Genomic DNA, 18,087 nt, shown 5'->3' with positions numbered 1-18,087 from the left:
ATTAGTTTAGCAAGAAGTAAACTGTCGTGTTTTACTCATTATTTATTTTTTGGTCTATTCGTTAGAGCGGCTGTTTCCCTAACTAACACAGTACCCTTCACTAGCAATGCAGATAATAATAAATAACTCTACTCACAAGTGCAGTAATTAGTCTACTGAGATACCATCCAAGCCAAATACCCACATGTCAGAGTCCAGTTCAACAGACCCTTCCCCAAACTTCTCCCAACCTGACAGATTTAACAGCCCCCCCCCTCCTCAATTTCTGCAAATCACAAGCCAGGAGAGATACTCAAAGGTAGGGACTGGATATCATCTTTGACCTTCACTGCAGCCTGGCACATAGTAGGTGCTCAACGAAAGAGCAAATTAAAAAACTGAAATGCCCAAAAGATGAGCAGAAGGATTTCTCCCCTATGCTTTGTGCAAAATAATCTCCACTATGCTTTGTGCTATAGAATTCTGGAGCTTTCATTATGTTGAGTTCCAGTACTGTTGAGCACTAACAAAGGCGATTTTAAAGAAAAGTTGTGGCCTTACCTGCAAGCATCTCCATAGTCCAACTCTCTCTTAAGATGGAAATTAAGGCTGGGCTCTCAGCTTCTCATTAAAATTAGATAAATACAACAAATTCATTCTTTTCTAAATCATGAAGATCACTTTTGAATAATATTAGAAAGTTCTGTTACTTCTGGCCTTTGCCAATGACCTACAACTGAAACTGTTTTTCAACAGAATACTTTTTACCTAAAAACCTGCTGATAAACTTGTTTCCAGTACCGATAAAATCACTGGTACTGGGGTGGACATTCTGCTGTAAACAGCTGTAAAACAGGACAAAGTACACAAGCCAAACATTTTCAGGCACTGAACACATCCCTCGTTTGGAACTACAATTTTCAAGAATAGAAAGTCATAAATGTAATCCCATAAGGACACATTATTGACTGGGGTTCAGGAAGCAGGAACCCAAGTAAAGGAAAATCCCACTGAACTGAGGAGGCAGAGGTCAAGGCTTGGAGAAACTAAAATGGCTGGAAATTATGGGGCGGAGTGAAAAAGAGGAGAAATATGTGCCAAGAATGTTCTCTAGAGAGGTTTTTGAGGACCTTCATGAGTCCTCGGCTGAGAGCAAGTCTCCACACGCATAAGGGCAAGATGTATGAGGCTGACCAGAGAGAGGCTACCACCACCCTGAGATCAGAACAAGATGCTGGAGGTCATGCAGTACTGGAAGACATTGATGTTCCATCCCAGCCAGAGCAGCAAGACCTCATTAACATGTCCTAACATTCCAGATATCCAGCTGAGACATGAGATCCCATTTTAGGAGTAAGAGCCACACACTAGAAAAATGTTTCTAGCAGACTATCCCTAAAAACTTCTAAGGCCAAGCCCTGAACAGATCACTAGGGGAGACACATGAGAGGCTGAGTCTTACCAAGTTAAAGAATCATGGGAAAAACCTTGTATTTTCCAAAAATATACCTTAATGAGCAGAAAACTAGACCTAAATATTAAGCTCAAAGGGATTAGCTCGTAATTGAACTACATGCTGGAAAACTTTTCTTAAAAAAAAATTTTAACTCTCCTGAAAGATAGTGTTGTAACATGCACAATGTCCATTTTACTATCAAAATTTACTAGACATGGAAGAAACAGACAAAAGTGACCCATGAAAGACACAAAGAGAGCAATAAAAATTCACATCAGCCCTCTGGCCTTTTTCAGTAGGCCCAGAGGGACCCAGGGCCAATGAACTCTCTCCCCAACCTCAGGAAAGATTCACACCTGCACTGGCAAGGCTGCTGGGCCAGCCTTGGTCATACACACAGACATAACCTGTGCTGGATCTGGCCCTGTCAAGGGGATTAGTGTTTGTTCTCATTGCTCCTTCCTAGTTGCACTGTTTATACTTCTATGATCTTAGTAAGTGGAAGATATGGAAACTGCAAAAGTGCAGAGAACTAGAAAATATAAACAAAAATCAATGTAATTGGTTTCACACTCCACGATTTCAAAACTTACTACAAGCACAGCAATTAGGCAAGAACAAGAAATAAAGATAGCCAAATTGGAAAGGAAGAAGTAAAACTGGCACTATTTTCAGAGGACATAATATTATATGGAGAAACCCTGGAGACTATCAAAAAATTGTTAGGACTAATAACTTTAGTAAAGTTTCAGGATACAAAATCAAATACAAAAAAAAAAAAAGAAAGAAAGAAAAAACACCTTACTGCAAAGTTACTGTGGTATTGACATAAGGACAGAAGAATTAATCACTCATTAGAACTGGGATTCCAGGGCGCCTGGGTGGCTCAGTAGGTTAAAGCCTCTGCCTTCGGCTTGGGTCATGATCCCAGGGTCCTGGGATGGAGCCCTGCGTCGGGCTCTCTGCTCAGCGGGGAGCCTGCTTCCTCCTCTCTCTCTGCCTACTTGTGATGTCCGTCTGTCAAATAAATAAAAAATCTTAAAAAAAAAAAAAAAAGAACTGGGATTCCAGAAATAAGTCCTTGAATTTCAACAAAGGAACTAAGAAGTGGAGAAAGAAAGGGAGAAATGGTACTGGGACAATTGGATATCCACACAAAAAAGAAGGAAGTTGGACCCTTTCCTCACATCATACATAAAAATTCACATTTTCCAGAAATGGATCACAGACCTAAATGTAATAGATAAAAATATAAAACATGTGGAAGGTAACACAGGAGTAAATCTTTATTACCTTAAGTACTTGTTTCTTAACCAAAAAGCACACGCAATTAAAGAAAAATAGACAAACTAGCTTTCATCAAAATTAAAAATGTTTTAAAAGACACCATTAATGGCGCACTTGGGTGGCTCAGTTGTTGAGCAACGGACTCTTGATTTTGTCACAGGTCATGACCTCGGGTCTTGAGATCAGCCCCATGTCTTTGTCACAGGTCATGACCTCGGGTCTTGAGATCAGCCCCGTGTCAGGCTCCATGTCGAGTCTGCTTAAGATTCTCTTTCTCCCTTTCCTTCTGCCCTCCCCTTGTTCCAGCTACCTCTCTAAGCAAACAAACAAATAAATAAATAAATAAAATCTTTTTTTTTTTTTAAAGACACCATTAATAAAGTGAATATACAACCTAGAGAAAGGGAGGAAATATTTCCAAGTCGTGTATCAGTTCTAAAATTAGAGAGCAATGAAAGATGCACGCCTCTATGAATAAAAATGACTGAATTGTACATGTTTAAAGGATGGATTTTATGGCATGTGATTATATGTCAATAAAGCTGGCATTTTTTAAAAAATAGAACTCCTAGAACTGAAACATACAATAATGATAAAGAACAATTTCATTTGATGAGCTTAACAGCAAACTGGAGAAGGCAGAGAAAAGATCAGTGGAAGATAAAGATGGAGCGGTAGAAATGGTCTGATCTAAAGAACAGAAAACTAAGACTGAAGAAATTTAACACAGTCTTGGGAACTGGTGGGACCACATCGTCTAACATACATGTTAGAAAAAGGAGAGAATGAAAATCAGGCAGAAAAACAGTGGAAGAAAGAGTGAGAGAAATTATCCCAAAAGCTCATAAAATAAAATATCCATATTCAAGAAGGTTAAAAAAAAAAATCAAGGAGGAAAAAACACAAAGAAAATCACCCCAGACACATCACAGTCTGATTGCAGAACACCAAAAATAAAAATAAAATATTAATATCGAGAGCTTCTCATCAAAACCACAGAGACCAACAGAGAACACCTGGAGTCCCGAAAGGAAAAACGTGTCTGATGCAAGTGTTCTTCCGGATGGAGAGTAAAACAGACAGTCTTCCAAGAAAACACAAGCTGAAAGGGGCGCCTGGATGGCTCAGTCAGTTAAGCATCCAGCTTTTGGTTTCAGCTCAGGTCATTACCTCAGGGTCGTGAGATCAAGCCCTGCTCTGTGCTCAACGGGGAGTCTGCTCGAGATTCTCTCTCTCCCTCTGCCTCTGCCACTCCCCCTGCTCACTCGTTCCCTCTCTCTCTCTCTCTCTCTCTCAAATAAATTAATAAAATCTTAAAAAAAAAATACAGGCTGAGAGAATCTGTCACCAGCAGAACTACACCTCAAAACCTGTTAAAGGAGGTTCTTTAGGCAGAAGGGAAACGGTACCACAGTGAACCTGGGGAGCTGTTCCTGAGGAAGGGTCTTGTTTCCCTTGACTGGCAGCCTCTGGTCTAAATGCGTGAATGAACCGAGGAGCTTTTTATATGCTATATGCTACTACTTTTCAAATTAGAGGTTTAACCCAGTGGCTGGTGACCACTTGCAAACAGCATTTTTAAAAACATAGTAGGGTAGTGTGGCCCAGGAAAGAATAGCACACAAACACCCCTTTAAAAAAAATCAGAAACAATTAATGCTCACGTGATGAATAATACTCTTTCCAAAAATCTATTAATGAAACTACAGCTCATTATGTTGGGCAATGTCTTATATAAATAGCACAAATATCACTGTGACATTCTTCTTAAGGTTTAATGTTGATGAACTCGAACTAGCCTCCTTCTATCAGACAATGAAACCCATGCAACTTGCTGTCTGTTTTCTGACCTGCTTGTCAGAAGTTCAGAGATAAATTTTTGTTCAACTGCAATAACTATTCTTAGTCTAAGTTTTGTGATATAATACTGTTCTCCCAATCCTTCATTACTTGGCATTTGTTCATTTAAGTGTTACTGTATCTGGGGTTTCCTCTTTTGTAAACTGTTTGAAGATTAATAAATAGTAAATAGAAACAGTTATTTGATACGGGCAAAAATAAAAACAGACTAAAAAGGAGTTTGAGTGAAGACTAATTACCAAAATAATTAAAAACAGGGAACTTTTATTTTTAATTTATTTACTTGTATTTAAACGTTTTCCACAATGGAAGTATATTATTGCTTTTTCTAAGCTATTTTTTTTTAAGATTTTATTTATTTATTTGACAGACAGAATCACAAGTAGGCAGAGAGGCAAGCAGAGAGAGAGAGAGAGGACGGGAAGCAGGCTCCCTGCAGAGCAGAGCCCGATATGGGGCTCGATCCCAGGACCCTGGGATCATGACCTGAGCCGAAGGCAGAGGCTTTAACACAATGAGCCACCCAGGCGCCTCTAAGCTATTTTTAATTAGCTAATGCTATGTATCAGGCATCAAGGACTGCTAGAAAGTATGGATTATCTCTGTCAGTGAACAAGTCAGAAGATACAAGGAATTAAAAAAAAAAAAAAACAAGCCCAAAACGGAGTCATCTGCACACACATGCACACAACACACCCCTCCAGCAAACCAACAGTTTCAACCTATCCCAGGAATGTGACCTTTTATCCTGGGTATGTAACCTTTGAAAGGTTTGTCTGAAATTTCCCCATCAACACTGGTAAGGTAGTAAACCGCATGACAAACACACTATCATTCCCTTGCCCCAAAAAAGGTGGAGAGGCAGATAGGGTGGCTGGGTGATAGACATTGGGTATGTGCTACGGTGAGTGCTGTGAATTGTGTAACCCTGATGAATCACAGACCTGTACCCCTGAAGCAAATACTACATTCTAAGTTAATTAAATATATCTATATTTCTAATATATATAATATATAATTATATAATATATTTAATTATATAATTAAATATTTATATACATATATATATATATATATATAAATTACATCTTCCCAATCATGGGGGGAAAAAGCTATTTCCAGGCCTGAAACAATCCTTTTTCTTTTGCTAATAACTTCTCGCCCCGCCCACCTTCCTATAAAAACCTTCCATTTTGTAGCGCTGCCCTCTATTTGCTGGATGGGATTTGTCCGATTCATGTGCCACTTAATAAAACCAATGAAACCTTCCAATTCACGTGGTTGAATTTCATTTTTTAACAAAGGGTGGTGTGTCCTCTGCTTGTGTTTGCTCAGTAGAGGGAGGGCGTGACACCAGCTGATGGTGAGAATGGAGATCCTTCAGTAGTTTCAGTGCAGGCTAACCTAGAGGGAGAGTTGTCAGCCAGACAAACTAAAAGTTATGTCCTTGAAGATTCTGGAGGAAAAGCAGGGCTGTCGGTAGGAGTCCAAGAAAGACGTTGAGTACATCTTGAATAACTACAGTGTGGTCGGGCTAATGTCATTGGTGTGGTCTGAACAAGTCAAAGTTTGACGCCACCTCCTCCTTCCCAGGATGCACAGCAGTGGATAAGGCTGCTAAAGTATTAAGATCATCTTAGGGTTCCAAGAGTCTAGAAAATACAGTCTTGACAGGCAGGTGTTGTGCCCTATTAATCTTTGTAACTCCAACCCTGAGCACGGTATTTGGCGCAGTCTGGCTCACAGGTGTCCTCTGAGCTGATTTGAGCTGCACTTATAAGGGCATACTACAGTGAGCCAGATTTGCTAGAGCCCATCAGGAATTAAACACGTCTTCCCCAACGTCATCACTAGGTCAGTTTCCCATGCCTACGTAAACCCTAAATGCGGAACTCAGCTAATCCGTGCTGGTTAAGACATATCCCCAGCAGAGATCACAGTGGTACATTTCCTTACAAGTTTGGTGATGACATCCAGCCTCCTTGGGCTTGATCCCACTAGATGAACTAACCATGATGATCTGAGACTGGAAATACAGTTGACTTGAACAATGCAGGGTTAGGGGTGCCAATCCCCTCGTGTGGTTAAAAATCTGCATGTAACTTCTGATTCCCCCAAACTTACCTACTAATAGCCTACTGTTCATAAGAAGCCTTACCAGTAACATAGATAGTGAATTAACACGTTTTCTATGTGTATTATATACTGCATTCTTAGAACAAACCTAGAGAAAAGGAAGAGTTAAGAATATCATAAGGAGAACAGACACTTCAGGTACTGTACTGTAAAAAAAAAACACTGCATGTTAGTGAAACCACGCAGTTCAAAGCCATATTGTTCAAGGGTCAACTGTAGTGTAGAGATAACAGTCCTGCCTGGCCTGTGACCACCGTATTTCCCCAACAGCCTTGCAAAATCAGTATCCCCCTTAAAGCCCCCGGTCCCTCCACATTTCCCACCCCACTTGCTGGTACATACACTTTCTTCTAATGATTTCTTATGAAACAGAGCAAAAGCCACAAGGTGACGTGCTGGGGAAAACAAGTTTGAATTCTAACTTTATCCTTCCGTGATTATTTGGTGGATAACATAAGGTAACAGGCGTATTTCTGCCCCTCTCTGTACGTCAGGCTCTTCTTCAATGAAATGGACTGAACGCCAACAATAAAGCTGTTGTGAGGCAAAGCACCTAGCACAGAGTCTAGATATAGTAGATGCTTAATGAATATTAGTCTAGCTTTTCTCTGAATGCCAAGAACAGGTGGCCTGAGTTACAGCACTCTGCAGGAGCTGGCTCATTCTTGCCACGCTCCCTCTTCATCTCTATGCTCCAAGCACTTGGCTTCCCCACTATTTTTTGGACAGCTCAAGCACACTCCTGCGGCAGGGTCTTTCACCTATATTCGCCTTTGCGAGATCATTATCCAGGTATATGCAAGGCTTGTTCTTTCATTCAACACAATCTCTGTTCAAACTCATCTCTGCAGAGAAGCCTTATCTAACCACCTGTTCACAAATGGAGACCGAGTCTATTTTGCAACTAGAAGCAAGATCTTTATGTCTAGTGGCCAAATTTCTGTTCTCCACGTGCTCTAAGAATGCCACACACAGGGTGGAACAAGTTTCTCTTGGCCAGCAGAAAGAGTTCACAGATGGGTGAATTTCCACAAAATCAGGTTCTCATTTCATTAAATCAAAGACAAGCTTCACTTGAGGCCCTATGCCTCATGTCCTGGAGCCTCGCCCTACCATGGACGAGGGCAGAGAAGGTACACAGAGTGACCACACCAGAACCTGATGTTGGTGTTTGGAACCCACCGCTCCCCCTCACACCTCCACTTCATTCAGCCAGCAAAGGAGCCCAAGTTCTCACATCCATGCAACTCAGAGAGTATTACAGGTTGCTTGAAAGGACCATCCCATTCGGTCTCTGCCTCCCAAATGACAGGTGTGTGGCAAGACACAGTGAGAGAGCAAATGTCTGTCAGGGTGACCCAGCTAGATGGGCCAGGGCTCTGGGGTCAGGTCCCGACAACAAACTCCAGGAGAGTAGAGGGACGCAGAATACCATAGACCTCTAAGAGAGCCGCCCCTCACCCCAACCGGTCTAAGATCCTCCCCCAACCTGCCACTTGCCTTTGGGCTTATGGATCTAACATGACTCAATAGGGCCTTCTGTCCCCACCCAGGGTCCACATGGTTCCCAGAGGTATCTCCAGGACTGTACCCGACACCTACCTTTCAGTTCCCTTGGTTCACAGTTTATGCCAATGGAGTGGGCACTTATGCCTCACTCAAGAATCACCCGAAGAAAGACACTCAACATAATCCCTTTCCAAGCAAGGTCAACCCTGCCCAAGTGCACGTGTCCGCTCAGTATAACTTGAGAGATGCGGCAGAATAATATCCCCCTCCCAGGAAGTCCACCTGCACTTGCTTTTCCTCTAAGAAAAGGGGTGCCTGTGTGGCCCTGCACCCTGGGGTGTAAAGGCCCCTGTTGAAGGCAGGTTTTGGGGGAGGGGGGAACCTTCCTGAAATCCTGAGGACACCCTGGGGAAGCCAAAGTCAAAGTCGTTGGTGATGAATCTGAACCTCCATCCTCAGCAGACTGCTTGGGAATTAAACCCCAGCTGCTTGCTTGCCCCAAATAAGCTCAACTAAACACCTAACGACTAGTAATGAGTTGAGGCCAAAACGCAGAGGTAAGCATGGGTTATCAATCACCAAAAAGCCGCTGCACCAACCCTCTGCCTCTTGCCCTGCCTTATCTCTTCGATAAAAATAAAAATAAAGAATACTAATAATAAGTGTGTGGGAAACTGCTCCGGCGTCCCTCAGCTCCCCGACCCCGGCGGGGAAGGGACCAGGGCCCCGCACCTCCCTCTCCGGGTTCACGTGGGGTCAGCGGCCCCAGAAGCTAGGAGCGGAGATGCCGGCTCCGTCCCTCGCAGCCCCGCTCCCCCCTACAGCTGGCCGGACGCCCGGGACCAGAGTCCGGGGCAGGGGAGACTCACCGCGCAGCCCGGGGGCGGCCATGGCGCGGGCACGCCGGACACGAAAGCCGGACCGGCCCGCAGCGGCGCCGGCGTCCGCTCAGGCTTACTCCGCCGCGGGGCTAATTCCATGGCGCTCGGCTGCGCCCGGACGTGCCCGCCCCCCGCCCGCCCCTCCCCCGCCCGCCGCCCCGCGCCGCCCCGCGCCGCCCGCCCCGCCGCCCGGGTTCGAGCGGGCGCTCCCGGCGAGCCTAGCGGCACGTGGGGAAGGAGCGCGCCCGCGGGCGGCCCGAGTCCCGGCCGCGCCGGGGTTGGAGAGGCCGAGGGGCGAGCCGGGGAGGGGCCTCCGAACCTGGGTCGGGGTGCGCGTTCGGCCGGATTGTGGGGCGCGCGGTGCGGCTGAGTAGTGTGCGGTCCCGCCCCGCCGCCCCGTCCGTCCCGGGCACTGCGGGCTCCCCTCGCCCGGCGACCCGCTGCCCCCACCTCCCCGGGAGTCCGAGGGGCTGGGGCGGGGGGCGGGGGGGTAAGGTACAAGGGACAGGAGGACTGGAAGAGGGGCTGCGAGGGGCAGACGGAGGGCGAGGTAGTCTTACAGGGCCCGTCCCTCTGAGACGCTCGGGACGGGGACGTGGTGGAGGAGGGAGTCTGGAAGCTCCATCCCAGAGCACTCGAGGGGCGCCGTCGCTCCGCCGGGTTCAGGTGCCCGCGGTACACGGAAGACCCTCTGAAGGGCCGCTCCGGGCGCTGGAATCGGCAACTCCCAGACGCCCCAAGGCTCAAACAAGTTAGAGAACGCCAGGAACCCAAACGAGCGAAAGGGTATTCTACTAAGGTCAAGTATGCTATTTATTCTTCAGTGTGAAGTGAGGAATCGTGTCTCCCGCACGGATAAGGGAGGCCGGTGGCGACTGCTCCCTGCTTGTCAGAGGACAAGGGGGAGTAGACAGCACAGAGGAGTCAGGGGCGGTGCCGAAGGAAAACCAGAAGTGTGAGATCCCAGTCCAGAGCTTTATTCGGGCCGAGGAGGGATGGGGGCTAATGTTTATTCAGGACTTCCATGTCCTTCCCAGAGCTGTACCTGGGGGATTGTACCTGTGAGCTGTACCTGTGAGGCAGTTGCTGCCGCCGAGCCCATCTGACAGATGAGACCACAGTGTGAAAGGTCAAGCAACTCGCCTCTAAGAGCTGTGCCGGGATCCCCAAGCAGCCAGCCTGCTCAGCGTCCGTGTGGCAACGGCTTTGCTCTTCTGCTTCTTTCCCTCCCAAACGAGGGCCTTCTCCCCATTTGCTCCCAGCGACCCTCCTCCCTGTCTTTTCAAGGCCAAGAACCCTGGAAGCCTTTCTACTCTGGTTCCTTGATCCATTCCCTTTCTTCTCTTCCTCCCGCACTTTCTAATCCCTTAGCCCCTGTATACGCTCTCCTTGAGATTCTCCCTGAAACGCTCACCTTGGGGGGACTCTGTGTCACCTGCTCTGAGAACAAGTAGGAGGAGTCCCTGAGACCAGAGGCAGACCCTGTCCTGTTAAACCCCTGGAGGAAGGGAAAGCCCTCGGGACACACACACACCCCCACTGGGGCTTTCTCAGTCTGCAACCTCCTTTCCCTGCTCCTTGCCATTTTTTAAAAATCAAAACATAAAGTGCTTCTGATTTGGCTTTTTTCTTGGCTGTGAATTGTCCCGTCAGTAAATCTGAGGAGAAATTCAGGCTACGGAGGCATAGGCGGTTGGAAAGTTGACACCTTATGCTGGAGAGGTAGCCTCCCTGCTGAGTTTCTCTGGGGCTGAGGCCTCCAGTAACACCTCAGCACCAGGTAGAGTGTTAGGCGACCAGTAAGAAGAGAGATAGGTAATTCCCTGCCCCCAGATCTGGTTTCCTACAGAGACCTCAGAGGCTACTCAGAGTTGGAGGCCCGGAGATGGTGGACGGACAGATGACAACCTGTGAATTATTGAGCAGTTATATAAAACTTCTATCCATTCTTCCTTTCCTCTGCTGACTAAGCCACCACCAAAGCTGCTCAACACAATCCATGCTGTTTGCCTGTAGCGTATGTCCCCTCCGTGTGATTATGCACAGCATCGGAAGGGGGTGAGTCCTAGAAACGCAGCAGTCACTGGTTTCCACGACAGCAAGGACCTGCCCTGTAAGCAACAGGGACAGCGTGGTTCCAGTGGAATGACCTGGGAGTTCTTACCTTGGTGTCAGGCACCTGGGTTCTGAATATGCCCTGCCACCCAGGAGCTGTGTGGCCTTTGGCAAGTCCTCTGAGCTGTTTTTATTCTCTGTAAAGGTGGGGGTGGGGGCACTGGATTGGATGATATATAAATCCTTTCCAGCCCCACCAGCCAGCCCTTCCAGTGAGTAGAGGCTTTCCTGGGTTAAAAGGATCTGGAATGAAAATCAATTCTCCATCAAATTCCTGTTAAAAACCCAGGGTATTCCCCTCATTCTCATGGGTCTTCTCTCCACAGCTAGAGTCTCCGCCATCTTGCCAGCTTATACATATAAACTCTTCACATAAAGTTTAAGGAAGGACAATCTCTCCTTAAGAGTGACATTACTGGGGGCGCCTGGGGGGCTCAGTGGGTTAAAGCCTCTGCCTTCAGCTCAGGTCATAATCCCAGGGTCCTGGGATCGAGCCCCACATCAGGCTCTCTGCTCAGCAGGGAGCCTGCTTCCTCTCTCTCTCTCTCTCTCTCTGCCTACTTGTGATCTCTGTCTGTCAAATAAATAAATAAGAATCTCTTAAAAAAAAAAAGAAAGAAAGAAAGAAAGAGTGACATTACCAGTTAGTGATTTGGGGACTAGGTGAAGTCTGGCATTATCTCTGTCCTTCCACTAAAAGATGTCTGGAGTCGACAGGGCCAGAGCATCCAGCATACAGCCCAAAAGAAACTCAGCTCTTCCTCCCCTCAGGATATAGTCAGTCCCTAATGCTCTGCCGCTGACAAGACATTTATTCTCCCACGTGGAGCCTTGATTTCCCCTCATTTTTATTCTTGCTGCTTCTTATGTTATTAAAGAGCAATTGACAGTTTGCCCCAGACTTTCAGTTGTATTTGACACTCTCAACCCTATGACTCAGACTAATGTTCCTATTCTCCAGATGAGGAAACTAAGGCTGAGAACCACTAATGGTTTTATTGGGAGCCACACCGTAGAATGAGGGCCACACGTAGAACCCAGGCTTTCCCGCAAGTCTGGGGCTCATCCCCCAGGACTGAGATTTTGCTGGATGGGCCCCTTTTCCTGTACCTGCCAGCTCCCCATTTCCAGTCCCTCAGTCCTCGGTGTATTAGAGGATATGTGGTAACTTAGGGAGCCAAGGGCTTGGAGAAACCCCTGCACACCTGCTCAAGTTCCTTCAGCCCAAGGTCAGCCACACTGGCAATGACCACGTCTGCCTTGGCAGGAGCCTGGCTCCAGGGCCCACCCCTCTGCTCTGTTCAGAAGCCCCTGGATCCAGAGCTTGGAGAACCTAGTGTTCTGAGCAAATCTCTTTGGAGATTTGTGGCTGGGTTCTGAGAAGTCCTGCCCCAGACAATCCTCTCCCCACCCCATGGAGGCGGACACCATTTTTTCCCAGAGGCTGGCCATGCCTGGGGCTGGAGCACTTTTTTGGATGGAGCCTGTGCTTTCTCCCCCAGAACAAGGTGCGGAGATTGGGCCCTGCCCACCCCACCCCCCCCACCCCCACCCCCCCACCCCCGCCATCTCAGCCTGGAAGAGGCAGTGAACCACCAGCGTTTTGCAAGGTGAGAGATTAGCCTTTATTGTGGACACTGGAGGGCTCCAGAGCGGAGCACGAGGAGGAGGAGGAGGAGGACGACGACGAGGAGGAGGAGAAGGAGCGAGAGCAGCACACTGGCTGGTCCAGTCTCAGGTGAGGCAGGCGATGGCAGGGTCTGGGGGGACCTCAATTGCTGCACTTCCTGGGGGAACACCGGCACTGCATGGCATTGAGGATCTGGTGGTGGACCACGGAGCCATTGGTGCAGTGCAGGGGCACCAGCATGGGCTCTGTCCGCATGGGTGAGCAGCAGGAGCACTGGTCCTGCACATCCTCCGTGTCGATGGAGTACAAGGCTTTGCTGGCACATTTACCCTGTGACGGAACAAGGTGGGGTGATGGGTGGCATTGCAACACTGGAGGGGCCTGCTAGGCAATTTGCAAAGGCAGATCTCAGGAAAGTCTGACATGCCCCCATCCTTATGGTCCTATTACATCCAAATCCTACTAGCTGCAATTTCTATGCATGTCTGATGAGGAAACACAATTCTACCCTTCCCCACCTCGGCCTCACTGAAGCCAGGACCCCCTTACCTGGCAGTAACGAATGTCCACCTCCTCGACAGACTTACAGTCTCCCACCTTGACATGCCGCAGCCTGGCTGTGATGTCTTTGCATTCCAGCTCCTCACCTACAGGACAGGTGAGAGACGGGGCGTGGGGCCTGGCTGAGGTTCGATAGAAAGCTCTCTGGCCCATTGCCCTCACTTCACTGGAAAAAGGTCAGTTTCACAGGAACCAAATCACTGAAGCGGGCTGCGAGGGGGGGAGCTAGTTATCCTGGTTCACCTCTGCATCTCCTGACCCTCCCATTCAGAGGTAATAGTTACAGCTGGGTTTAATTCACTTAGTGGTACAATCTGAATGACAGGAGGCCGATCACTGTGTGTTGGTGATACAGATGGATGAGATTCGCTTTTATGTAATTGTAGACTCTAAAAACCATAATGACTGGAGCAATCTTCTTATGCTTAAAACTATATCCGGAAGCTAATGGGCAAGGAAGGAGCCAATAAATATAACTAACATCTATCTTTGCCTTTGTTAAAGAGGAAGGGCAAATGTCATGACCACGCAGGGGATTAAGAGCATCCCTAGGACCCCTTATGGAGTCTTTCCTTTGGGAATAGCTGTTTCCGGTCTCTGGCATGGCAAGGATTAGTGGCATTCAGATCTGAACCTCTGCTTGGCCCACTGATAATTCTAAGATTTACTACCAGCTCGCCATTCCCCATCTGAATACTGGAGCTCTTCCATTCTTGAATGGCTCCCAAACTAAATCAACCCTAACTACATATTAGCCTGCCTCCCAATTTCCAACTAACTTCATTTTACAGTGAAAGTCTGCCAACCACATTTAAAAAATGAATAAGGAAAATATATTTAGGCCAACAGGCTATATTCTTTCACTGTAGATTTAAATCCCCGAGCCTGGCTTCCTCCCCTCACGAAGCGTCTCCACCCTCCCAAGAGTACTGACAAACACAGGCCCCCTCGCTGCCTCCCTGCTAGCTTGGCAAATAACTGTCTCTTGACCAAATTCCATGCGCAAAATGTGCCCAGAGAGAATTCATGCTCCCTGATGGTTTCCAGACTTCAGCATTCTGAAACTCATGCAGCTAGGAATCACAGAAAGAGTAGCTTTCTGGGACGCCTGGGTGGCTCAGTTGGTTGGACGACTGCCTTCGGCTCAGGTCATGATCCCGGAGTCCCGGGATCGAGTCCCGCATCGGGCTCCCAGCTCCATGGGGAGTCTGCTTCTCCCTCTGACCTTCTCCTCGCTCATGCTCTCTCTCACTGTCTCTCTCTCAAATAAATAAATTTAAAAAAAAAAAAAAAAAAAGAGTAGCTTTCTGAGCGTGTTTCCTCGATCTGCAATCTTCTTACAGCAACTGCAGGGACTGTCAGAGTGAGCCATCAGGAAGAGAATGAATGATTGAGGACCGAAGGTATTCATGCTTTCACTCCTCCTTTCTTTACCCAATACCAAACATGGGCCCACGAACCCCACATAAAACAAAAAAACACAAAGCACCAAACCAAAAACAAAAAAAAACAGTCTATATTCAGAGACCACAGCACTAGCACTAGGATTTGGAAAGTTACTTGTCTCGTGAACACGGGAATGTGTGGTGAGATTACAGTCTGATGGGCACTGGCAGCCTGCTGTGAACTACGAGGACCCACTGGCAGAACATAACTGCAAGGCCATGAGGGGCCTGAGAGTGAAGAAGGGAGGTTAATCAATGTAGACCAGTCTTCTGAACTCTTGAGAAGACTCTGTGGTCTCTGCGTCCGCAGGCCTCACAACCTGTGGTGGGAGCTCATGTCAGCTAGCCGATGGCTTGTCTTTCTCTGGGAGGTGGCTGTCTGACCCTCAAAGAATACATCTGTCTTGAGTGTCTGCTCTGTCAAGATTATGGATCAAGGGTGCCTTTCTTCAAGGAGCTCTAGCCGGAAAAAGAAGATATTGTCTCAGGATGGGTCTATGAGCCACCCTTGCCTCTGGGAGGGAAAAAGCAGGTAGGAGGATAGAAAGAGTAAGGAGTTTTGGAAAAGGGGAAGAGACTGCTTCACAGGGATTTGAGTGGCGATCTGAGGAGTGGGCTGTTTAAGAACATTCAAGGCGGGGGCGGTTCCCTGAAGAACTGAACCTAGTGATTGGCCAGTGGTTAAGAACGATCTTTCCAGAACAAGCTTCCTCCCAAAAAAAACAGTCCTTGGACTAGGTCTGACAGATTTCAAGGGACAAGCTATTGGTAATATACTTACATGTGTTACAGCAGGTGCCTGGAATTTTCATGATTCTCCCCTAAGAAAAGAGTAAAATCCCAGATTAGGCACAACTAGGACACAACAGACAGCTTCCAGGTCATTCCAGGCCAGTTCCTGGCTCTGGCCTCGCAGCCCCGAGCTTCAGTCCCCAGACATAAAATGTGCACTGACATCACAACTGAGAGCAGACTGACCACCCTACCTGACCAGGCTGGAACAATTCTGATTATTCTAGGTTCTCTCCCAGTTGCATCACCAGGACCATCATTCTCAGGAGGGACTAGAAATCATCTGATCTCTCACCCTCCCATTCGAGGATCATAGATTCAGTGTCCCCGAAGGGAAAAGTATCTATTGAAAGCACCATATAGTGCTTATATAGTCTTTCCACTACGCTTTGAAATTGAAACCTCATAGGTTGTTGAACTAGGTCTGGGGTCTCCCTTGGACACTGGGACATCATGTCAGGGAAGATCATACCATTCAGAGGACTCTGTTCTTAGAGTCAAAGATGGAGCTGTCAAGAGGAAATTAGGGCCTAGCTTTAACTACTCACTCCCTCGGCCAGACACTTGCGTTCATCGAAGGGCGGGCAGCCCATGACCCTCTTCTCCCAGATGTACTCTCCTCTTTCATTGACCTTGCAGAAGTGATTATCACAGCCATCCTGGAGCGTCTCATCACGCTGAAAACAAAGAGGGGAAATGGGTAGAGCAAATCTGAAGACGGTTTTTGGTCTGAAAAGACATTTCAAATCATGACTCCTTGAAGTTGCTGAAACAATCTGGAGGACTATGGTACAAGACTGAGACCATCTATGGTCTCCACACCCAGAGCACACAGTACAAGTGGAGTCCCAGCTCATTTATTGTGAATAGGGCTGCATAAATGCAGAGAATTCCCCAAACCCTTCTGACCACCTAGAAGTTTAAAATATTAAGACATAGTAAGGGTAAACTAGCAAATCAATAACTGAATCAGAGATGATCCAGGTGCCACCACCCAGCCCTAACAACTAATTTACACTCTTGTAGATCAGACTTACTGTCATTCTGATTGCCCGTCAGTCTTATAGGCAATGGAGGCTGGAAGAAATCTTAAAGATCAACCAACTCTAAACCATAGGCCTTACACCAACTACGCTCTGGTCAAGGAGAGTGAAAAAATTACTAAATCACAGAGAAAATTCTGTACCTTCTACAGGCTCTCCATCTTTTCTCTATAAAATCAGAAATAGGTGGGAAGCTAATATTGACCCAAACTTAGTCTTTATTTCTTGAAGAAGAAATGCGAAAATGGGAAATCAGGTGGTGACATGAGTTCAACTTGCTCCCACCTTCAGTGTCATGATCTGTCCTCCTCTCAGCTGAATGGTACAAGCCGTAGGCAGACATTTCCCACAGCATTCGCCTTGGTTCTTCTCTTCCTTGTAACCCTGTATCCAGGAGAAAAATCAGCCTTGGTTAACCCCCCAGAACACCCCATCATAAGTAGGCTTACTTTTCTAGCTTCTCATCTCTCCCATCCAGCAGTTGCACCCAGAGTTCTGAAAGTTAACATTCAACTCTTGGCTGACCTTTGTCAGTTCTCAGTCCCCTAGATGGCATTCCTTCCCTCTACCTATGTACACCTTGTTCACGTTCTAGCAGCCAGATCTATTAAATTAGACCCCCCCCCTTGAGCTCCAGACTTACAAATTCAATTGTTTAATTCAACAACTGTTTATCTTATCTTCTCGAGACTTATTTACAAAATGCAACTTGATATTTCTCCCAAATTTCATCCTTCTCCTGTCCTACCTTACCTTGGTAAATAGCTTCATTACCCAGTTGCTCAAAACCAGAAATCTAGGAGTCATTCTTGACTTCTTTCTTTTTCGCATTCCCCCACTCCCATCATCAAATCTTGCCAAAAATTCTCTCTGACTCAACCTCCACTTGTCATGACCAGTGTCCTCTGTCATCACCTAGTCCAAGCAATCATCATATACCTCTAGACTCTGGTAACAGTCTTAATTTGTCTTTCTACCTCCATTCTTGCCCCTGTACTGACCCTATAGGTCTCTACACATCTGTCAGAAAGACTTTCTTATAAGTCTAGTCATGTCACTCCTCTGCTTAAAAGACATTCATGGATTTCTTGTTGTAGTAATGGCAGTACAGCTTATATTGGACTGACCCTCTATAGACAATGATTATAAACTCTTGACAAAATATTTTCAACAATTGTTGAAAGACACTGGATGGCAAAAAGAACATCTTGTGAATTCATTTCTCATGTAGAAGTAAGTGACGTGACAACAATAGCACAAAGTATAGGGGGGTAAGTACATCATTCATGAAGTGTTTTCTATCAAACCAGGGTAGATCATGAGAAGTCAAGGATGCATATTGTAACTTCTGGAGTAACTGGAATTATTTATGGCAAAATATTTTCTATCCTCA

The 18,087-nt window shown here is 46.7% G+C and overlaps 2 protein-coding genes across 3 annotated transcripts in view; both read right to left on the bottom strand.

The window, feature by feature from the left end:
* Positions 1 to 9,236, bottom strand: part of ANO2 (anoctamin 2) — a 338,274-nt gene extending 329,038 nt beyond the window's left edge. Inside the window, exon 1 of the mRNA XM_032349035.1 lies at positions 9,097 to 9,236. Within this exon, the coding sequence (XP_032204926.1) occupies positions 9,097 to 9,118 (22 nt within the window). The 5' untranslated portion in view covers positions 9,119 to 9,236. The remainder of the gene's footprint in view (positions 1 to 9,096) is intronic.
* Positions 9,237 to 12,824: 3,588 nt separating this feature from the next.
* The window catches only part of VWF (von Willebrand factor), a 135,657-nt gene continuing 130,394 nt past the window's right edge, over positions 12,825 to 18,087 (bottom strand). Inside the window, exons 47-51 of one of the 2 annotated variants that reach the window (XM_032349032.1) lie at positions 16,980 to 17,078; positions 16,200 to 16,328; positions 15,641 to 15,680; positions 13,403 to 13,500; positions 12,825 to 13,183 (exon numbers count right to left, since the gene is read on the bottom strand). In XM_032349032.1, the coding sequence (XP_032204923.1) occupies positions 12,995 to 13,183; positions 13,403 to 13,500; positions 15,641 to 15,680; positions 16,200 to 16,328; positions 16,980 to 17,078 (555 nt within the window). In that variant the 3' untranslated portion in view covers positions 12,825 to 12,994. The remainder of the gene's footprint in view (positions 13,184 to 13,402; positions 13,501 to 15,640; positions 15,681 to 16,199; positions 16,329 to 16,979; positions 17,079 to 18,087) is intronic. The other variant, XM_032349034.1, reaches the window with a different exon arrangement.

This window comes from Mustela erminea, chromosome 6 (assembly GCF_009829155.1).
Source record: "Mustela erminea isolate mMusErm1 chromosome 6, mMusErm1.Pri, whole genome shotgun sequence".
Taxonomy (NCBI): domain Eukaryota; kingdom Metazoa; phylum Chordata; class Mammalia; order Carnivora; family Mustelidae; genus Mustela; species Mustela erminea.
Note: the sequence above shows the minus strand (reverse complement) of the source record. Positions and strands in the feature narration are given on the sequence as shown.